The 20,279-nt window shown below is 43.0% G+C and overlaps 1 protein-coding gene across 1 annotated transcript; it reads right to left on the minus strand.

Moving 5' to 3' along the window:
- Positions 1-11,547: 11,547 nt before the first annotated feature.
- Positions 11,548-20,081, minus strand: LOC139928468 (ankyrin repeat and SOCS box protein 13-like). Its single transcript, XM_071921029.2, has 6 exons — positions 19,962-20,081; positions 17,086-17,273; positions 14,673-14,829; positions 14,123-14,257; positions 13,212-13,403; positions 11,548-12,290 (listed from the first exon to the last, which is right to left on the minus strand). The coding sequence occupies exons 1-6, from the start codon at positions 20,002-20,004 to the stop codon at positions 12,163-12,165; spliced, it is 843 nt and encodes a 280-aa protein (XP_071777130.1). The 5' UTR covers positions 20,005-20,081; the 3' UTR covers positions 11,548-12,162.
- Between the last annotated feature and the right edge of the window lie 198 nt (positions 20,082-20,279).

The following is a 20,279-nucleotide window of genomic DNA, read 5'->3' on the forward strand; positions in this document are numbered from 1 at the left end:
ATCGACAATTTTACTATATGTGTGTATGGTTGTGGCCTAAAGGCTTTCAAACCTATGGACCTTTTAAAATCTGTCAAATAAAATCAATCAATCAAAACAGTCTTTCCAACAACGGCAAGTACAAGTGAAGTGTTACGACCTAAAATAAATAATCCCACTGAAAACCAGAAGATATAAAATGTCTATTTTTACACAAATTGATTTTTGTTATTTCTTGACACTGCTGCAACCGGTGGCACCCTTGGGAGTGTATGCATAGCCTATACACTTAGGACTGTCCCGACATACCACACACACACACACACACACACACTCCTCTCAGGTCTTGTTCTAAGCCTCATGCCACCGGAGCAGCCAGCTGAAGGTGAGCGCTGAGAGCTTTGTGCCTCAGTAACTCCAGGAATGTCCATCGCCGAGTTTCACCGAGCGGACCGATCGCCTCCAAATAAACCGGCCGGGCGGCAGCAGTCGGTCAGTCAGTCTCACCTACCGGCCCGGAATAAAATAAGAGAGCCATGTGAGGCTGAGATGAGACAGAAGGCATCTTGCTCCTTCACAGGCGCCAGGCTCGTACCTTCAGGCATAATCTTATCTCCGTATAAACTATTACAGTTAAAAGGGGCAGGAGTGATTTAAACGCCGCAGAAAAATGCTTTGTTGAATCAGCAGCTCTGCATCTTTCTTTAATTCTGGACCAAAACACACACACACACACACACACACAGACAAACAGGTCAGTGAAATCCAGCTGTGGATCACTGAGTCTTGCTCTTTAGATGTTGTTTTTGTGTAAACCTAGACACACACACACTCAATCTGTCATCCTCTCTTTCCTCTTCTTTCCTCTCATTCTTGCACTCTTGTCTCTCTCTCGGGCTCCAATATATTTTCTGACATGTTTTCCTCGAAAGTCCGTGAAGATATCATGTTTATCGATCGCACTTCTTTCGCCCTTTTCCTGCAGCTTTCCTCTGATAATTCGATGCAGATTCCAGCGCAGTGTACGGCCGCAACTCTCCGTCTCACTACTGCGGGGTCAGCAGTGCATTGAGCAAAGACATTTTTCCACTAATATCCACTTTACCGCCTGTATTTATCACCAGGCAGTAAAGCAGGCGTTATGTAAGTTAATGTACAGACGCCGGCTCAGCCAAGGCTTTTACAACCTTGCTGCTGAACGCCAAGAACTCAAACTCTTTACCTGCTTTCTGCCTTTCCCCCCGCCAACCAGTCAATTACTCTTTACTTATTACTTTAAGTACTTTTAAGTAATCACGTTACTTTACTAATTACTCTACAGGAGCAGTAATTAGTCCCATTACTTGTTCCATTACTTTTTGTTTCGTTGGCGGTAGCGGCTCCTTGTTTTTCCCTGAGTTTCTCATCGCTGTGTTGCGTATCAGATGCTTTGATAAACTGGATGTTGTGTTTTTCACCGTGGAAAGTGTTCACAACGGACCAGAATGTTCTTCGCATCCTTGACTGAGATCAATCCCAGCTGCTGAAAGTCTGCGTCTCTCCCTCACCCTCCATCTTCTGTTTTCCTTTTTTTTTTTTTAGCTAACAGCCGACGTAAAGCTGCTGCATGTCCTGAAGATCCATGTGAGGAAAAACACCGAACGGGTTGAAGGGGTTCAGGTTTAAGTAACTGCTGCTGACACACTTCTGTCACCCGTCAGCAGAGCAGTGTGACAGCACCCTCACCTGAACAGGGTCACTGCTGTCTCGGCGTATCCTGTCAGAGAGAATGAGACTTTACATTCTTTACATTTTGTGTTTTAAGGCTGAGGATCAGCCGGCGGCTCTCGGTCCTCCATCATCCGGCAGGGAGAGACAGGCGGAAAGACCGTGATTACATGAGAGACCCAACAAAGTTCAGTTCAGTTCAGATCAGTTCAGGTCTGCACTGTCCCACTAGGGGAAATTCATATTGCAGCAAGGCACAATAAAAACAGTAAGAACACAATGCTGCGTAACACAGTACAAATACAAAAGAGTTCATACAATAAAGAGTCCTTAAAACAAAAATAAAGAGAAAGTGCTAAAGTGTGCAAAAACGCAGAAGTGGAAAGAGTTAACATTTACAGTGTGTGCAAATTAAGCATATTTATTGCACACGGGATAAAGGAATAAAAAGAAACTAATGGTAACAATCATGTAATTCATTACTATATGTTACTGTTTAGCATCCCATGTCAAAAACTAGCATTGTCGTTTGTTTCTACTTTCCCTCTTGATTCCTAAAGTAAAGCATCAGCCGCTAAAACAGATACTTTTGTTATTCGGTCCATTTTGTTATTATTTCCGACAGAAAGTAACGATGAAGAGTTATTTCCGGAGTTTACGAGGAGCACTTGAAGGCAGCACAAGGCTTCGATCACACTGCAGGCCTTCATGCTCAAATCTGAACTGCTGCTCATATCTGATTATTTATCTGACACCAATATGATAATACCAACAGTCTGTTTTATACTGCTGCGACGCACTTTGTACCCTTGTTTAATTTTGTGTTTCAAAAGGTGCTATATAAGTAAATGCTTACTTGCTTTTTTACTACTTTACTACTACAATATGACAGAGATTTCGTAAGAAACGTGTGCGCAGAGTAACACTAACAAAAGCGAATCCCCGTTTCTCCTGTTTCCAACACATTTCGGTTACAGTTTGTGTCTTAAGAGTTTTGACTGAATTGAGGCGTCTCCCCAAATCAAGTCAGCTATTTGTCCCGGTGGGAGGTGTGTGTCCAGGTAGCCACAGCCTCCTGGGTTCGAATCCAGCCTAGGACACGTTCAGCTGCAGTGTGATCGCAGCCTAATCGGTTCTTACACAACCCATCTGTCTCTCCTTTAACTATTACATGAATATTTGGGTTTGATCCACCGCAAAAATATGGAAGAAGCTGCACACTGGAACATTGGGTACAAGCAGACAGATGATACGCAGTCTGTTCAGATGCCACGCTTCTGATTCGTATTTTGTGTGTGTGTGTGTGTGTGTGTGTGTGTGTGTGTGTGTGTGTGTGCTGGATGATTATGCTAAATGTGCATAAATTGAGCCTTCGGGTATCAAATCCTCACAGGTTTGACAGAAGGAACGGGGCGACAGCCAGCAAAAGATTCGTGCCCTTAAAGAAAAGAAGAGCATGTTCCCTTCTGCCGCTTCCTCATAACTTTTATGCTGCATTTGCCCAGAGGATAATGAGCCAAGTCCCTGTTTCTCTGTTGATGTTAGACATTAAAGATTCATTTTAAGCTTTATTCATCCAGGGAAGGGTTTTGCTGTTTCTCCTTGCAGCACATCTGTACATTTACACACATTTACACCTGGAAGCTGCCCAGTACAACCACAGTCACAGTTTGGGAGTTAAAGGAGAACACCAGTGTCATTTAGAGTTATAACCCATTTACTTTTGTCTGTCTAGTTTAGATTTCCCCCAATCCTTTTGCAATGCATGCTGCACGTAATTCGATTTTTTAACATTTACTCTTTTGTCGCCATCTTTAAAATACAGACTTTACGGTGTCAGACCTAGCTTGAAATTAACAGCTGTCTCAGACACAATGAAATAAGGAGAAAGCAGAAAGTTTGACCAAAACAAACGAAGGCTTCATGTTCACTGTGATGGATTCTCTCGCTCTGTGGAAGTTGTTTTTCATGCTGGACAAGAACGAATGTCAGCAGATGTCTTCTTCTGAAGGAAGGAGGAAAACGAGCGCTGATATCTGCAACTATGCTGACTGTGTGCAGACAAACCAGGAAGAATGGAGAGGAGAGGGGCAAGACGAGTGGCACAAACTTAAATAAAAAACACCAGTATTATCCTTTAAGCGCCTTGCTCAAGGGCAAATGGACACAATTGTTGTTAAGGCAGGAGAGAGAGTTACTCATTCAGTTTCCACACACTTTCCCAGCAGTCTCTCTGGTTAAAAGAGCGTAGATTGACGGGAAATATTGCGCCATTCATTACTCTTTCATCACAACTCAAAAGCTATCAAAAACAGTTAGAAAGAACTTAAGGAGAGAGAGAGAACTCCTCTGATGCCGTGAGAGCCTTTATGCTGATGGTATGTATTTCAAAATAAAAGCCAGACGGGCCTCAGAGGCAGTCAGGGCCGTTTTTTTTTTAATTCCCCCGGGCTACAAAAGAGAGACGGACGGCCGGTCCGGGCCAGCCGGCTACTGCTGAGCCGCTGTGCGTCACGGTGGGCGAGACACTAAGAGAGAGAGTGAGAGAGAGAGAGAGAGAGCGAGGGAGAGAGAGGGAGAGAGGGAGGGAAAGTGTCTGGGAAGGAAATTCTGCTGACTTCATTCACACTGCAGCTATGTTTAAGATTAGGAAACTCTGGGACGAGGGACTCCCTTCAGAAAATAGAACCAGATGGCTCGGTCATCTGCTTTTGAAATGTCCGTCTGTGTGTGTGTGTGTGTGTGTGTGTGTGTGTGTGTGTGTAACCCTGGGCGGTGTCATCCAGACACACAGGGATATTATTTTCTCAGACCAGACCAGACCAAAGCAGTCTGTTTTACTGTAAGTCTGGACTGAGGCCTGCTGGGTATTTTGTCTGACTGGGAGCCTCTTGACTTCTGCTGAGGACCGTTAAGGAATACATTTGAGTCAATCTTTTATTTTTAATCATTAAATAGTGATAATTAAAGGGGTAATCCTCAATATGTCTTTTTTATTTTTATTTTGGCGACATCTTTGGCTCTAAGTGCTCATTGCTGTGGTGTTTCTGCACTGCATCACCTGTCAATCAAACAGTGTGGGCGGAGCTTGGATTCATGAATTGGATATAGGTTGAATCACTTAATCATCATTATGTTAGAGCAATCAGTGACAGATTTGCAAAATTAACATTTATTTATATGAAGATATCTTGGATTATTGCTTTAAGTGTTCAATTCAAAGTAATATAACAGTGTACTGCAATGAGTGGTGATTTTCGGTTTGTTTTTGGTCGCAGGTGTGTGTTTATTGGGTATTTTACAACGGCTTTGAACACGACTCAGCCAATCAGAACAGAGAACCAGAAATGTCTGTTTTATAAAATAGGTTGGAAATATATTTAACACTTTTACAGCATCTCAGATGGACTAAAACATCTGTTTCAACACTGAAGTGAATTAGTAAAACAAAGTAATGCGTACTTTTTACAGGCATTACCGTGCAGAATGGTGACCTTTGACACCAAATGAGGATTTTTATTTTCCCTTTTGGAGCGTTTTTACTTCATTAACTATTATAAGAAGCCCAGAGGCTGCAGATACCCCCCCCCCAGGTTGTGAATCACTGAGCTAGCGAAACTTTTTTCTCTCCACATGGTTTGAGTTGTGGCAACGCTTTGACAGACCGACAGCAGCTGCTCCGTCAGATACTTCCGCTCACAGAGAGCATGCAGCACTTCTTCAAAGTGATCTTCCATTCGGACGGGGTTTTATGTCCCGATGCAGCGGAATAATCTAATCCCACCGGTCACGGCTCAGTCAGGAGACAGAAGAAACAAATGCTGCACATAAAAAAAGTGTATAAAGTGCCTCAATCGAGACAAATAGATAAGGGTACAAAAGAAAAAGACGTGGTGAGATTATAGTGCAACAATAGTAATAACAGTGTAGGTTTATTTCTGTTGTCCAGGTAGTAAGGTGTCCAAAAAATAAAAACAAAACCCACTAAAACGTAAAATGAAGAGTAGAAGGCGTTTCCCGACTCATCTCAGTCATCATGAGTGGCGAAACGTCTTCAACTCTTCATTTTGAGTCCAGGTTTTATTTTTTGGACAATAGTAATAATAGTATCTGTAGGTAGGTGCGTATAGAAATAAAATAAAACGTAAATGCTACTGTTTGATGTTGACAGTAGAAGCACACTAAACTAAAATGTGTTTATTAAAGTCAGTTTCCATGCTACACATATGTGAATCAGTATTAGGGTTCATCTGATACAGGTTGTTGAATGTATTGATACTGATAGCGGTATTTTTGGATTGAAGCTGCCGGTGGCTGATATTTTGTGCCGATATTCAATAGGCTATCTTTAAATTTGAGCATTTTTGCCATAAAATTACAAGTATTCAGTGTTTCCACCCTGAATTTAACTTTTTTTTTTTACTTGTCAGAGTGGAAAAGCCTCTGAAACAGCATTTAAACTGTTTTTTCTGTAGCTGTGGTCAGGGAGGAACCTCCATCAGTGTCACATCATTCTCCCCCCTCAACACACACACACACACACACACACACGCACACACACACACACACGCTTCCTCTTATCTGGATCATGACAGACCTGTATAAGACACGTGTGATAGGTCAATATCAGCATGCAAACACTCTGTCCTGGTTACTGTTGGCTTTCACAGTGTGTGTTCGCTCAGTCTCCATGCTCGTTTATATAATGTACAGTATTATGTATACAGATATAATAATGACTCCTATAGCTTTACTGTAACAGCAACAAAAAGGACACAGAACACCTTGTGTCATGTTGCACTGGCTGATGTTAAACTTTGGCTCAACTCAGGCTTCCTACAGGTTCAATTCCAAAATCCCCAAATTTTCCCAGACTTTAATATTTTCTGATTTAAAGATTTTAGTTGGTGTGTATCTTGATTTAGTCGTCTTGCTGCTACTACCATATAACAATAGGTGAGATGATGGGAGTCTGAAACCACAGAAAATGTGTTGTTGTGTAAATCAGGACAGCACAACAATATTATAACACATTCTTTTTCCATATATTTCCAGGCTTTGCAGACCTATGTGTTCTTTTCCAAGGCTAAATATACCTTGATTTGGTCTTGTATGACTTGTATGACAGACTACAGAAGATAGAGAGGAAGACGGATGCTTTACAGTTTATCCATCTGTCTCTGAACCAGTTGCTCTTGTGGAATCAGCCTCCTGGCCCGGCGACAGCAGCGTCTCACATCTGCAGCTCATTTCAGGGTGGTGATTTTCAGGCTGCAGTGTCGGAGGGGAGAGCAGCAGCGGACCATCACAGCATCCAGCTCTGTGTTTATCTCCGCTCTCAAACAAAAAGCCTCCCAGTTCCTGTCTGCTTAGTGCCTCAAATCCACAATCTACGCTCACAATCTGCTCCCCTCTTTCTTTTATTTCCTCCGCTCCTCCTTCGCTGCCAAGTTGTGATCCCGGTTTTGTTTACGGGGCAGCGAGGAAGATGTGTTTTCTCGTGAGAAGAGAAGAGTTGTGCTTCCTGACAGATGTGAATTAATTCACAGTGGCCGATTAATTAGCCACGAGCTCAAGAATGACCAGTGACAGAAGCTCATTCTCTTTCCTTCACGGTCGAGCCTGACCACATGCTGACAGGGAAACACATTTCTCCTGCTTTCTCACCAACACTGAAAGCATTCGGTTGGCAAATGATTTCCTTATCTATGACGCAGCCTAGTGGACAGAGAGTGCAACTGACACAACATTCCTCATGCCCTTTGTAGTCAGGCCACAAGAAAATAGGTTGGCACATTTTGGGCTGGAAACCTGCATTTCAAAATTCAATTCTCCTGACGGAATAAACACTCTGAGGGTTAGATTTTGGCAAAACGTCAACAACGTGATCTAATAAACCAAGATCAAGTCTTGGGTAAATTTCCCACTGGAACTCTTCAAGGTAAAAACACAAACGAGGTGCCCAATTTTTAACAGGAGGCACTTGAGCTGCCAAACGTCCCGCCACAATCACCAGGATATATTAAACATAACCAGTTGTGCAAAAAGAGGTCATTAAACAAGCAAATTAATGCATCAATTAGCAAATACTTCTATGTTAACATGCTTGTCTTCACATAACACATGGGTAGTATTAACGTGAACTCCGTATCTTAAAGCATTAAGGAGTTGCGGTCGTTTTTTCCTCATTAATATGCAAATTTATGCTGCAATCTGCTCTAAAATCTAATCAGATCATCTTCGCTATAGGGGGAACCTGTGGTGTAAGTATGGCGTTTCTATCATGTATTGTTCACAAAAATGGGTCTAGAGACGCAGACTTACTTAAAAATGTGTTAATTGTCCTTTATGAAGCTGTTAAATCCTTTCCATTATGATCCAATCCAGTTTCATACAAAAACAAACAAAGTCAATAATACAATTTATTCAATAAATCAACATATCGGTCATATTCAGAGCGACATTTCCTTGCAGTTTAAATATAACAAGATAAATATTCACATTGATACATCGTTTTGTGGGATCAATTCATCAGCTTTTCATAGCACCTTACAGTAAATGAACCCGACTTTATTCACTTCAATAAGACATTACTTTCACCGAGAGGGAGCTTTCAGAACAAGCCGATCACTTTGTCTGTCGGGCAGAAAGTCCAACGGTTCCTATTTTGGATCCAGCATCATTTTTTTCTTTGATAACTGGACATTCCCCGCATGCCTCTCCTCCTCTCCTCTGCTTTTTCCACTCTCCTCCGCGGACTAACAGCGCTTTGAATCCAACCCTCTCGGTTATTTAGTGGTTATTTTAAGCCTTAAGTAGAAGCCCCATCTGAACTGGGGTCAGATATTTTAACAAGCCTTTTTAAGGAAGACGGGCCGTCCTCCCCTCTTCATGTGAACAAGGACGAGCGCAGTCCAGAAATCTGCGCTTCAACGTTATTTATAGGCCGCTCCCAGTGTCTAAGACTGTCCCGGATAAGACTGCATCTTCCACCGTGAGCACAAGTCCAAAAAGGTTGTAATGACGGGAGATTATTTTCACTGAATTTATATTCTGATTTAACAAACTGCAACAGCTTGACATGTTAATGGAGTGGAGGAGAAAAGCTCCGCAGTCAGGCCAGCATCGTGCAGCCGGGGCACGTTTTGAGAAGAGAGGGCAATAATAATGAAGGGAGGGGAGGAAACAGAGAGGTTTTGGATGAGGGAACACAAGTATGAAATATTGCTTTTGAATGCTGGGTAAAGACCTGCCAGACAAACAGTAAACAGACAGGTGTAAACCTCCATGAGAGCAGACAGATGGCCACTTGCTCTTTAAAGCTGCATGAGGCAACTTTGCAAGCTGGCGGCGGTAACTGTTTGAAAACTTTAATACCCATAAATCCTGCAATGTGACGTCAGTAATTGTGGATTCGTCATGGAGAAGCGTTCATACCCATCATCATAATGTAATTTGGGCAAATAGGACAAATCTTCAGGGTCTCATTTAGCCGGGATGGGACGCTCTTCTCTGTTGCAGCCCCAATTTGTGATTTAGACTGATTAGACGGGTGTATTTTTACATAAAACTCTCGCCTAGTGCAGCTTTAACGTGAGCATGAGTGACCTGAATTACACGTATGATCTCCCTGGAAAAATGTTTACAGTTTAAAGGATAAGTTCAGGCGATTTTGGATATATATGTAGGCCCAATATCGCCAAACTTATCCTTTAAAGACGGAATGTGCGTTACCGTAAACTAAGAGACGTCCTCCATCCACACTGATGACAACAGCGGCGGCTAAAGATCAAGTCTGAATCCCTGAATAACTGGGAGAATATGGGCAGTAGAGTCGAGGTGCCCTTCAGCAAGGCACCCCTAACTGCTGCAGTGGAGCTGCTCGTTGGCCACCAGTAGAAGACTGTGGTTTTACTGGGAAGCTCCCAGGTGGGAATGTGTGGAAGAGGATGTTCACTCAACCTCCCCGGATAAATAAAGGACAAAACTTTTGCTCTCTGTTCCTCGGAGACGGGTCATGCCAAGCTAGAAGTCTAGGAGCCAACGCGGCGATCACAAGCACTTGGAGGAATTCATAAACAAACTTCCTGCGCCTCCTAAAAATACTGAGACCACAGTGAACTATGGGTCGCGTCTGTAAGCAGATTCAGACGCCGGCTATAAATAGGCAGCCGGGGGATCTCAGTCTCCTTGAAGCTTCGGTGTGTCTCCGTCAAACAAAGCTGTCGCCAGGCGCGGGTTCGAACCAGAGGAATCCGACTGGCATCTGGAGAGTGTCGCTCCGCTGCAGCAACACACCGCCTGGTATTTCGGAGGATGTTGAGGATATTTTTTTAACCTTTATCCAGGGAAGGTTGACTGAGCAACGCCACACTTCACACTCACACAGTCAGGCCTGTTACATACTCCATGCAAGGCTCGCATACGCCAACGCAAGCTCTTGACATGCTGCCTGCACACGTACTGTATGTCCAGCAGCTTGTCTGAGGTAATACTGCATTTATCCATAAGGGAAAGCAAAGCCAGTAGTTTGACTGACATAAGAGCATAGTGTTTAAAATGGCTAATGTAGAGGAATGTGTTATACATTATCCATCGCAGCCAAAAGTTGAAAAGAAGATGGTACTTGCACCAGATCAGCCGGTGTCTCTTCTGACTGAGCCACCATTTTCATTTGTTTACACAGGAAATGACTTCTTCATTACTCGTTTAGCAGTAATTTTCATTTAGCGCCCCTACCTGAAACACATGGCGTTGCAGCAGACGTTAGCAGCGCATTACACATTTTGGACTACACATTTTGCTACGCAAGAACACAAGAAACACCCCTTGCATTGATGCATATGTTGCTTACATAGAGCAGTGATTCTCAACCTTTTCCATATCAAGGACCCCTAACTTAGTCCACATTAGGGCCACGGACCCCCAAATTGATGAGATTTTGTCTCTCGGACCCAAATCTGCGAAAAATGTTATTGTTATATATGATTTTGTCCAGAATCCCATGACAATCTGTATTGTAGGTAAAGAGATAACAGTGAAACTATAATCAAAATAGTCTATATTTGTTCTACATTCTCTAATTGTGCTTCTTGTAAATGAGTTTAACAATTCATACATTTCCTGGGGACCCCCTGGAACTCCCTCAAGGACCCCTGGTGGTCCCCGGACCCCACGTTGAGAACCACTGACACAGAGTATGTAATAGGCCCGAAGCACACTCACACACATGAGCTGCCCAGTTTGTTTTCTACTGTTGGCCACTGGGGGAGTTAAGCGCCTTGCTCAAGGGCAACTCCACAGAGGAAGGAGAGAGCATTTCTCATTCACTTTCCCCATGCAGCCAGATTTTCCAGGATTCAAACCAGCAACTTTTAGGTCACACACTCACCTTTCACAAGCTCAAACACACTGCAGCCACAGTATCCGGCTCTGTGGCTTGTGTTTGTGTGTGTGTGTGCCAACGTGTCGTTGTTTTCATGCTGCTGTGAGCTCAGCTGCCAGATTCTCTCTCTCTCCCACGCCGTCTCTCATCTGTTTTCCTCTCCCCGAGCTCTGTCACTTGTCCTCTAGTTACGCCGTGTAACACCGCATTATGTAATAACTCGACAAAATGTAATCAATTTTCACTTCATTCTGTAATAACACCCGCATTTTGTAATAATCTGCCGCATTTTGTAATACACAGCCTTAACGCAATATGTAATAAATTTCCCCACATTCTGTAATAAATGTGTGTGTGTGTGTTATTATTATTACAAAATGCGGGTGTTATTACATAATAAGTAAGTAAGTAAGTAATAAGTGAAAATTGATTACATTTTGTCGAGTTATTACATAATGCGTTGCCTGTGTACAAGACACTGAAGCTCTTCAAATAAACACCCACCTAAAATGATCCCTAATATTAGAAGCGCTGTCTCCTCTTGCGTAACACATGTTATGTTTACATTTATCTGAGTGGCAAACATTATTAAATATTATTAAAGACTTTAAAGCTGCACTAGGCAACCTCGCATGTTGGCAGCTCCAATAGCAGCAACTCAAAACTTCAATACCCAGAAATCCTGTAATGTGAGGTCAGTAAACGTCACACAGCACGCTCATGTTTACCGACCCGGCCGGTCTGTGATGCTTTACACCAACGAGACGAGAGAGGAAGAGATCTAACGTTGGTGAGTCCAGCTTTCTCTGGACGAATAGGGCGAATGTACTGGTCTCAATTAGAGGGGATGGGACACTTTTATCTATTGCAGCCCCACTTTTTAGGCTGATAAGACGGGTTTATATTTACATAAAAATCTCAAGTGCAGCTTTAAAGACAAACATACTGCCTGTGCCCGACTGAAGATGTGCACGTTTCTATACTGTGTGTCTACTAATGCTGTGGCACCTTTGCTGTGTTTCTCTGATAATTGTGCAGTAGGTCTGTGAGTTTCCAGTCTCTCTTCCCCTCTTCCCCTCAGAGAGGCGACGTCATTGATAGCAGAGGTAGCTGATGATGAGCTTTGGTATGTCCAGCTGACCTATGACCTCCACAGCTCTGGTGCCCAGCTTGTTCCTCATAGCCACTCTGCTGAGCTGCTGCAGACACAAGGGAGTGTCTGAAAACCCACAAGGTTCACACACAAAAAAAAACAAAAAACAGAGGTAAACACAAATAAATTATATGAACATTTATCAGTGCGTGGTCAAAAATAAATGACCCATTTTGTGGGGCATCAGCAGAGTTAGATATCCCATTTCATGATACATTAACACTAAAAAAAGAAATGGGTCAATTCGGAGGTTTATCTGGATCAAGTGATGTTTACTGGTGTTTGTCTTAATTAAATGGAACTAATTTAGGATGCAAATGGCCCCATTTAGGCTCCAAAATGAGATACTCAACATGAGACACCTATTAAACGGCAGCAAAAAAGTTAAAAGAATCTATGGTATTTTACAAAGGAGAACTTTTAGTCCTTGGTTGAAAAATGCTAAAACTTGTACAGACCAGAATGGTTTCTCCCCTCAGCTTGATGCATGTAGAGTCTGAATACTGTTTTGTGCGTTCCTCCTTTAACTCGGTGCTCCACATTCCACATATAACTCTGTCAGTGGATTTAAGGTTTGGAAATCATCGCCTCCTCATATTCACATCAGTTACAACTAACCTATATACAGTATGAGCACCATGGGAAACAAGAGGCTTCATGTTTCTTCCTGGAACTGAAAAACAATCCTTGCTCGCCATCTACTGGCGGCTAAATCAACAAGTTAAAGCTGCACAGGGCGAGGGATAACTATTCGAAAAATTCACTACCCAGAAACCCTGTGCAGTGAGGTCAGTAAACGTCACACAGCTCGCTCATGTTTACCAACTCGGCCGGTCTGTGACGCTTTATACCAAAGAGACGAGAGAGGAGAAGATCTAACGTTGGTGAGTCCAGCTTTCTCTGGACGAACGCTCACTGGCTGATAAGACGAGTGTGTTTTTATATAAAATCTTCCCTAGTGCGGCTTTGACTCTTACGAATACTCACTCTCGTAAAACTGCAGGCAGACTGCAGAGGGAGAGCCCGGTGTCGTGTAGTCGCTCGGCTTCTTGTCCCACTGATCTCTGGCGTACACGTTGGCCCCGAACTCCACCAGCATCTCAATCATGTCCGCTCGCATCTTTTTAGCGGCGTGGTGCAGCGGCGTCTCGTGCAGCCGGGCAGCGTTCACTTTAGCCCCTGAAAGGAAAAACACATCGGAGTCAGATCCCAGCCTGTAGCACGCACGTATATTTAAAGGCTATATCCAGTACCATAAGGACAGCTGAGGTAGCGGCGGGTAATATTACAGACTCATTTATCTGTCCTTACATCACATCAGGGTGGGAGTCTAAAGCTTTTCGTCCACTGGCCACAGCGGCCGGTGCATCCCAAAATTCACCCGCCGCTTTCATGATTTCTGACTGGAATAATTCACCTTCTCATTTACAATCTATTACGTCTTTTCGTCTGTTTAAAACGGCTTTATTTTCGCATCTGAAAATGACTTGCTCATGCTTTCAATGTTTGTATACTTTTTTTATACCACAGTCCTGTACTTGTTCAATGTTGTTTTATCTTTTGATGTTGTCTTTCTGTTTTGTTTTATATAGCTCTTTTCATTTATTGTTTATGCTTCTCTTATGTTCACTTTTTGGATGATGAACCACCTGAACTGTTGACTGGACACTGATGTGCAACTCTTGTGTATTGTAGGACCCCTCAAAAATGAGATGCAACATACTAAATACTACTAAATACATACACAATAACATACATTATTACACACTAGTCAACTAGATTCAGAATATGACATTGTGTCTGACAGAATGGACAAATTTACAAGCCAGAGACAAAATTTAACAGCATTTGGCAGGCCGCTGGTGGTAATTTCCCCCCCGCTTTACATCGATGCTCACCTGCATTAAGCAGCACTTTAACACACTCTGTGTTTTCATTGGCACAGGCCACGTGCAGCGGAGTCCCGTAGTAAAGGTCATACGCCTCCAGAGAGGCACCTGTGGCAATCAGGAGCTTCACACAGTCCCAGTTCCCTGAAATAATAATAACAAATAAAAGTTCAATGACGACAAAGTCTGACTGTGCAGAATTATGTTTATTTCTGAGCCACAGATCTTTCTAGCGATGGCATTTGTTTGCTAGAATGTAAACAACAATTTAAAAATGTTGTTACAAAGTGCAATTAATATAATTTGGATGTAGAGCTTGTGAAACTGTGATGGTCTCATTTGTGATTACTACAGCAGAATACAATGTAGAAAATATCACGATTCACGATATGTATTGCCACATTTTTGTATTGCGATATACTGAATTTCGATATATCGTCCCATCCCTACTTACTATTCTGTATACTCTGAATTTACCTCATACATCCAGTATTTACGTCAGCCTAAATAAAAGACGGTAAATTAAAAAACAGTGTGTGGGCCGAGTTGCGGCGCTGACCTCCCATGCAGGCCTCGTGGAGGGGCGACGGTGTGCGGGAGGTGAGGGCCGGGTTGGCCTTGGCTCCGTGATCCAGCAGGAGCCTCACACACTCGATACTCCCGGCTGAACTGGCGTCACACAGCGGCGTGCTGCCATCCACGTTCCTCGCATCCACCTGAAACGCATCAGCACACAACAACACCGCTAAGACGCTGCATCACTTATACACTTGAGGATATTTCTGAATTATACTTTATAGATCTATAGAAACATGTCACATCTATAGAAATTCCTCACATCCACAACAATATCCCCTCTCCTCTACTGACTTAATTTAATCCCCAAAAAATTTTTTCTAGCCATTTACTTTACTTACTTAGCTATTAAAATGCACTGCTGCACTTCTTTTAAAATTTGTATTTTACTTGATTTTATGCGTCCTATGTACTCTATTTTTTAACTTTATTTTTATTATTATTTTACAGTGGATTTTATTTTCCATCTTATGTTATGCATTCCTCATATTTTTATTATTGTTATTCAGTGGGTTTTATTTTCCATCTTATGTTATGCTCATTCTATGTCTATTTTCATGTCAAGATGCATTTTATGTATTCTATTCTCCTCTTTATCTTATTCTCACTATCATTATCAAGTTTTATGTGAAGCACTTGGTACATGTAATTTCTCTGTTGTAAAGCACTTTGAGCTGCATTTCTTGTATGAAAGGTGCTATACAAATAAAGTTTATTATTATTATTATTATTATTTTATTTACTCCTATGGTCACAGCAGCTCTGAACTTTGCCCTCTTTACTATTAGTTGCTTGTAATTTTTGTTATCTACGAATTTAAGCAAGTCACTCTGGATAAAAGTGTCAGTTAGATGCCTAAAATATACTTCAGTTGAAAAGGTAATCCCAGAGGGCCAGGGGTCTGACTCATTTTTTATTTTAACACTCCAGACGTTTTACTGACCTGAATTACTTGACTGGATTTGAAGATTTTGGTGTGTGTTCAAAACTGAGCATCCTGATAGCAGCTTGATAATGACTGGCAACTGGGCCAAACCGCTCGAGATTTTTCCTCACAAATATCCTAACATGTGAAATGACAGTGGGTGTATGACTATAGGAAATGTGTATCAGTACAGAACAACCTTCGCTTCATACTTTTCCAGACTTTTTGTCCAATTCCCACACTTTTCCAGACCTGGAAATGACCAAACACATTTTCCAGACTTTTCCAAGCTTGTGCAGGAACCCTGGAGGGGGGAAATCTTTCCACCTGCCCCTTCCTCCACAGGCAAGAACAATGAATTGCAGAGGGATTACTTCAGTACCTGACATCCACTTGTAGGCCTGTGTCAATATGTACATTTCACAGTATGATTATCTTGACCAAATTGATCTCGATATGCGATATTATCTCAACAACTACTAAAACAGTGAAGATGAAAGATGAAAAGTATCGCTGTGGTCACGGTATTAAATATTAGTAGCGTGTCATAACCGTGTTTTTACCGCAATAAATAGTATAATACCGGTTATTGTCACATCCCTATTTGTTTGACACCTCTCACACCAGTCAGACTTGTACGGCAGATCTCTCTCTCTCTCTCTCCCTCCTTCCCTCCCTCCCCCTCCCTCTCCCTCCTTCCCTCTCTCTCCCTCCCTCCCTCTCTCTCCCTCCTTCCCTCCCTCCCTCCCTCTCCCTCTCTCTCTCCCTCCCTCTCCCTCCTTCCCTCCCTCTCTCTCCCTCCCTCTCCCTCCTTCCCTCCCTCTCTCTCCCTCCCTCCCTCTCCCTCCTTCCCTCCCTCTCCCTCCCTCCCTCTCCCTCTCTCTCTCCCTCCCTCTCCCTCCTTCCCTCCCTCTCTCTCCCTCCCTCTCCCTCCTTCCCTCCCTCTCTCTCCCTCCCTCCCTCTCCCTCCTTCCCTCCCTCTCCCTCTCTCTCCCTCCTTCCCTCCCTCTCCCTCTCTCCCTCCCTCTCCCTCCTTCCCTCCCTCTCCCTCCCTCCCTCTCCCTCCTTCCCTCCCTCCCTCCCTCTCTCCCTCCTTCTCTCCCTCTCTCTCCCTCTCTCTCTCTCCCTCCTTCCCTCCCTCTCCCTCTCTCCCTCCTTCCCTCCCTCTCCCCCTCCCTCTCCCTCCTTCCCTCCCTCTCCCTCCCTCCCTCTCTCCCTCTCCCTCCCTCCCTCTCTCCCTCCCTCTCCCCCTCCCTCTCCCTCCCTCCCTCCCTCCCTCTCCCTCTCTCCCTCCCTCTCCCTCCTTCCCTCCCTCTCCCTCCTTCCCTCCCTCCCCCTCCCTCTCCCTCCCTCCCTCCCTCCCTCTCCCTCTCTCCCTCCCTCTCCCTCCTTCCCTCCCTCTCCCTCCTTCCCTCCCTCTCCCTCCCTCCCTCTCTCCCCCCCTCCCTCCCTCTCCCCCTCCCTCTCTCACCTGGGCTCCGGCGTCCAGCAGCAGCCGGACACACTGGGCCTGCCCTCGGAGGCTGGCCTCGTGCAGCGGGGTGATGGAGTCCACGGCCACGATGTTGACCGAGGCTCCGCTCTGGATGAGCTGCTGCAGCTTGGCCGCCTGGCCCAGAGCCGCCGCCTTGTGCACCTCCGTCCGCTCCGACCAGCAGCCTGAGGGAACCCGGACGGGAACAGATAGTATCGTTTTGTGTGTTTTATTCTAATTGTTTTGTTTTGAATGTTTTAATTTTGTTTGATTTGATAGATTTGATCGAGCTGTGTATCGTGAACACTGGGGCGGAAAGTTGGAATATTTATGTTTAATTAAGTTTATAGATAAAATATAAGAATAGGAGGTAGGTAGGTTCACTTCTTCCTACTCCTTTTCGGACATGAAATATTTATTTATGTTGTTTATTGAGAGTTTGCTGTATATGTTTGCTGTTAATTTTATTGGTTATTTTTGTTTTGTTTTTCTCACTTATATTTCTTACTTTTTTAACATGTTCGAAATAAAATCTAATCTAATCTAATAGTACAGGTAACGTATCGAAAAATAAATACGCTTCAGATACACCTAGAATATGTTAAGAGATAGGTTTCAAAATAGGGCTGGGCAATATTTCAATATTATCGTCTTTCAATAGAATCTTATAGTGTTTCAATAAACTTTCATATTCATATAGCCCTTTATCACAGTCAAGTCTCAAAGGGCTTTACATACCATCATATACCATACTACATCATACATATACATACTACATAAATATATATACAGTATATACACATCATATACATCCTATACTAGGTCATATAGGCCTACATACTTCATATACACATTGTTTACTACACCATATACATACTACACATCATATACTATGTCATATACTACATAAACATATTGGATTACCTCGATAAACAATTTTGACATCTAAATTAATGTTAAAAAGCAAATATTGATTAAAATCTCTCACACAATTAGATATGTAACAAACTGGAGTACATTATTTGAAAAGTTTTATCACGCTTCACCATGCAGTTCAATGATGAACACCAACATCAATTTGATTAATTAACATGTAATTTCGCATATGTTAGCAGATATCATTACTATATCAATATCACAATAATTTCTCATGATTATCAGGGAATTGATTTTGTTCATATCGCAGAGCCTTACTTAAAAACATAAAAACAACCAAAAAAAAGGGCCAAAAAATGTATTTGTACATGTATTTGACTAGCCAAAACATATGAGCACACTTCCAGATACACTGTATGTTGTCAAAACTGCATAAGAGAATATATTTTCAGTAAGTTTCTAATGAATGTCTTCTACATGTACCTACACAGTTGTGACCATTGTTTCATGACTTTAATGGTTTTAATTTTAATCTCTACACACATTCCTCAGTATGTGTAAAATGTATGTTTTTACAGTATAGGGCAGCAGTGGGAGAATAGCTAACTAGGGGTTTTAGCATATATAAGACAGTAAACATGTCTTGGCATTGACAGCTGTAGTAAACTACAGGAAAACATGGATCTGCACTGCACTGACTGCACTGATTGGAGCGTTTTTGAGACAGCTGCTACAGACCTGGACGATCTCACTGACACTGTGACACCCTGCATCAGTGTTTGTGAGGACGTGTGTGTGCCGACTAAAACCTTCTGCACATACACGACAACAAACCCTGGTTTACTTCAAAACTCAGGCAGCTTCGCCAGGCCAAGGAGGAGGCCTACAGAAGTGGGGACAGAATCCTGTACAACCAGGCCAGAAACACACTGACTAAAGAGATCAGAGTAGCAAAGAGGTGCTACACTGAAAAGCTGAAAAAAAGGTTTTCAGCCAACGACCCGGCGTCAGTGTGGAGAGGCCTGCAGGAAATCACCAACTACAGGAGACCATCCACCCACACTGGGGAGAACCAGCCCTCATTCGCACCCCACACCCACTCCAACCACATCGAACAACCATCTGCACCCCCTGTCTGTGGTCATGAAATCCAGTTGATCCAGCTCTACTCTGCAATAATCCAGTCTGTTCTCTGCACATCCATCGCTGTCTGGTTTGGATCGGCCACCAAACGGGACAGGAACAGACTACAAAGGACAGTCAGGACTGCAGAAAAAATCATTGGTGCCAACCTGCCCTCCATTCAGGACTTATACATCTCCAGAGTCAGGAAACGGGCAGGAAAGATCACTGCAGACCCATCACACCCTGGACACAACCTGTTCCAGCTCCTCCCCTCTGGGAGGCGCTACAGAACACTGTACGCCAAAACAACCACTTAAATCAGTCATACAGTGACAGAAACTATCCCTGTGCAATAAACCTGTAACACCTACCTCATGTATATAATTACCCCCCCCCCAAAAAAGGTCAGGGATTTCCTCCTGCTCCTCCTCCACCATCATCATCATCACCTGTACAATATCTGATTTGTGTATATGTGTATAATGTATGTAATGTGTAATATCTCATGTATAATGTAACCTGTTACACCAACAACTCATATTTATTCCAGCATCTTTGCACTCTGCACCATTGCACTATTGCCCTAGTGTTGTTTACGTTGTAAATAGTAGTTAAATGTTTAGGTTTACCTCTGTTCATCTTGTTTTTAGCTATATATTTATTCTAAGTACATTGAGAGCAACGAAAAACCGGAGTCAAATTCCTTGTATGTGTACATACTTGGCCAATAAAGCATGATTCTGATCTTAAATCAGAGTATTAGTTGCCAACTGACAAACAGTAGCCATTATAATTCATGACGACGCTAAACTGGGTCAGTATTTGCAAAAGCGATAAGCCTGCCAGCCATATTGTCTTTAGTTTCCACTCACCGATGTCGCCGAAGAAATACGGCCGAGCGGCTTCAACCTCCATGGTTTCCTTTTCTTCACCGCAGGAGCCGAAACGTTACCGCCGAACCGGCAAAACACGAGATGTTTGTCAACAGACGCTTCCACATAGTGTTTACATGCGGAAAGAATCACGTGACGTAACGGGACGTAACCGACGTCGACACTGGCGCTCGAATCGAATGCTGGGAGTTGTAGTCTTATACCGATTTGCATACTCTGTGAAGAAAGTTTTCAATATTTATTCAGCTTGAGGATAAATAACACTACATAATACACAATGTTATATTATTATACAAC

Source organism: Centroberyx gerrardi, chromosome 24, assembly GCF_048128805.1.
Source record: "Centroberyx gerrardi isolate f3 chromosome 24, fCenGer3.hap1.cur.20231027, whole genome shotgun sequence".
NCBI classification, from domain to species: Eukaryota; Metazoa; Chordata; class Actinopteri; order Beryciformes; family Berycidae; genus Centroberyx; species Centroberyx gerrardi.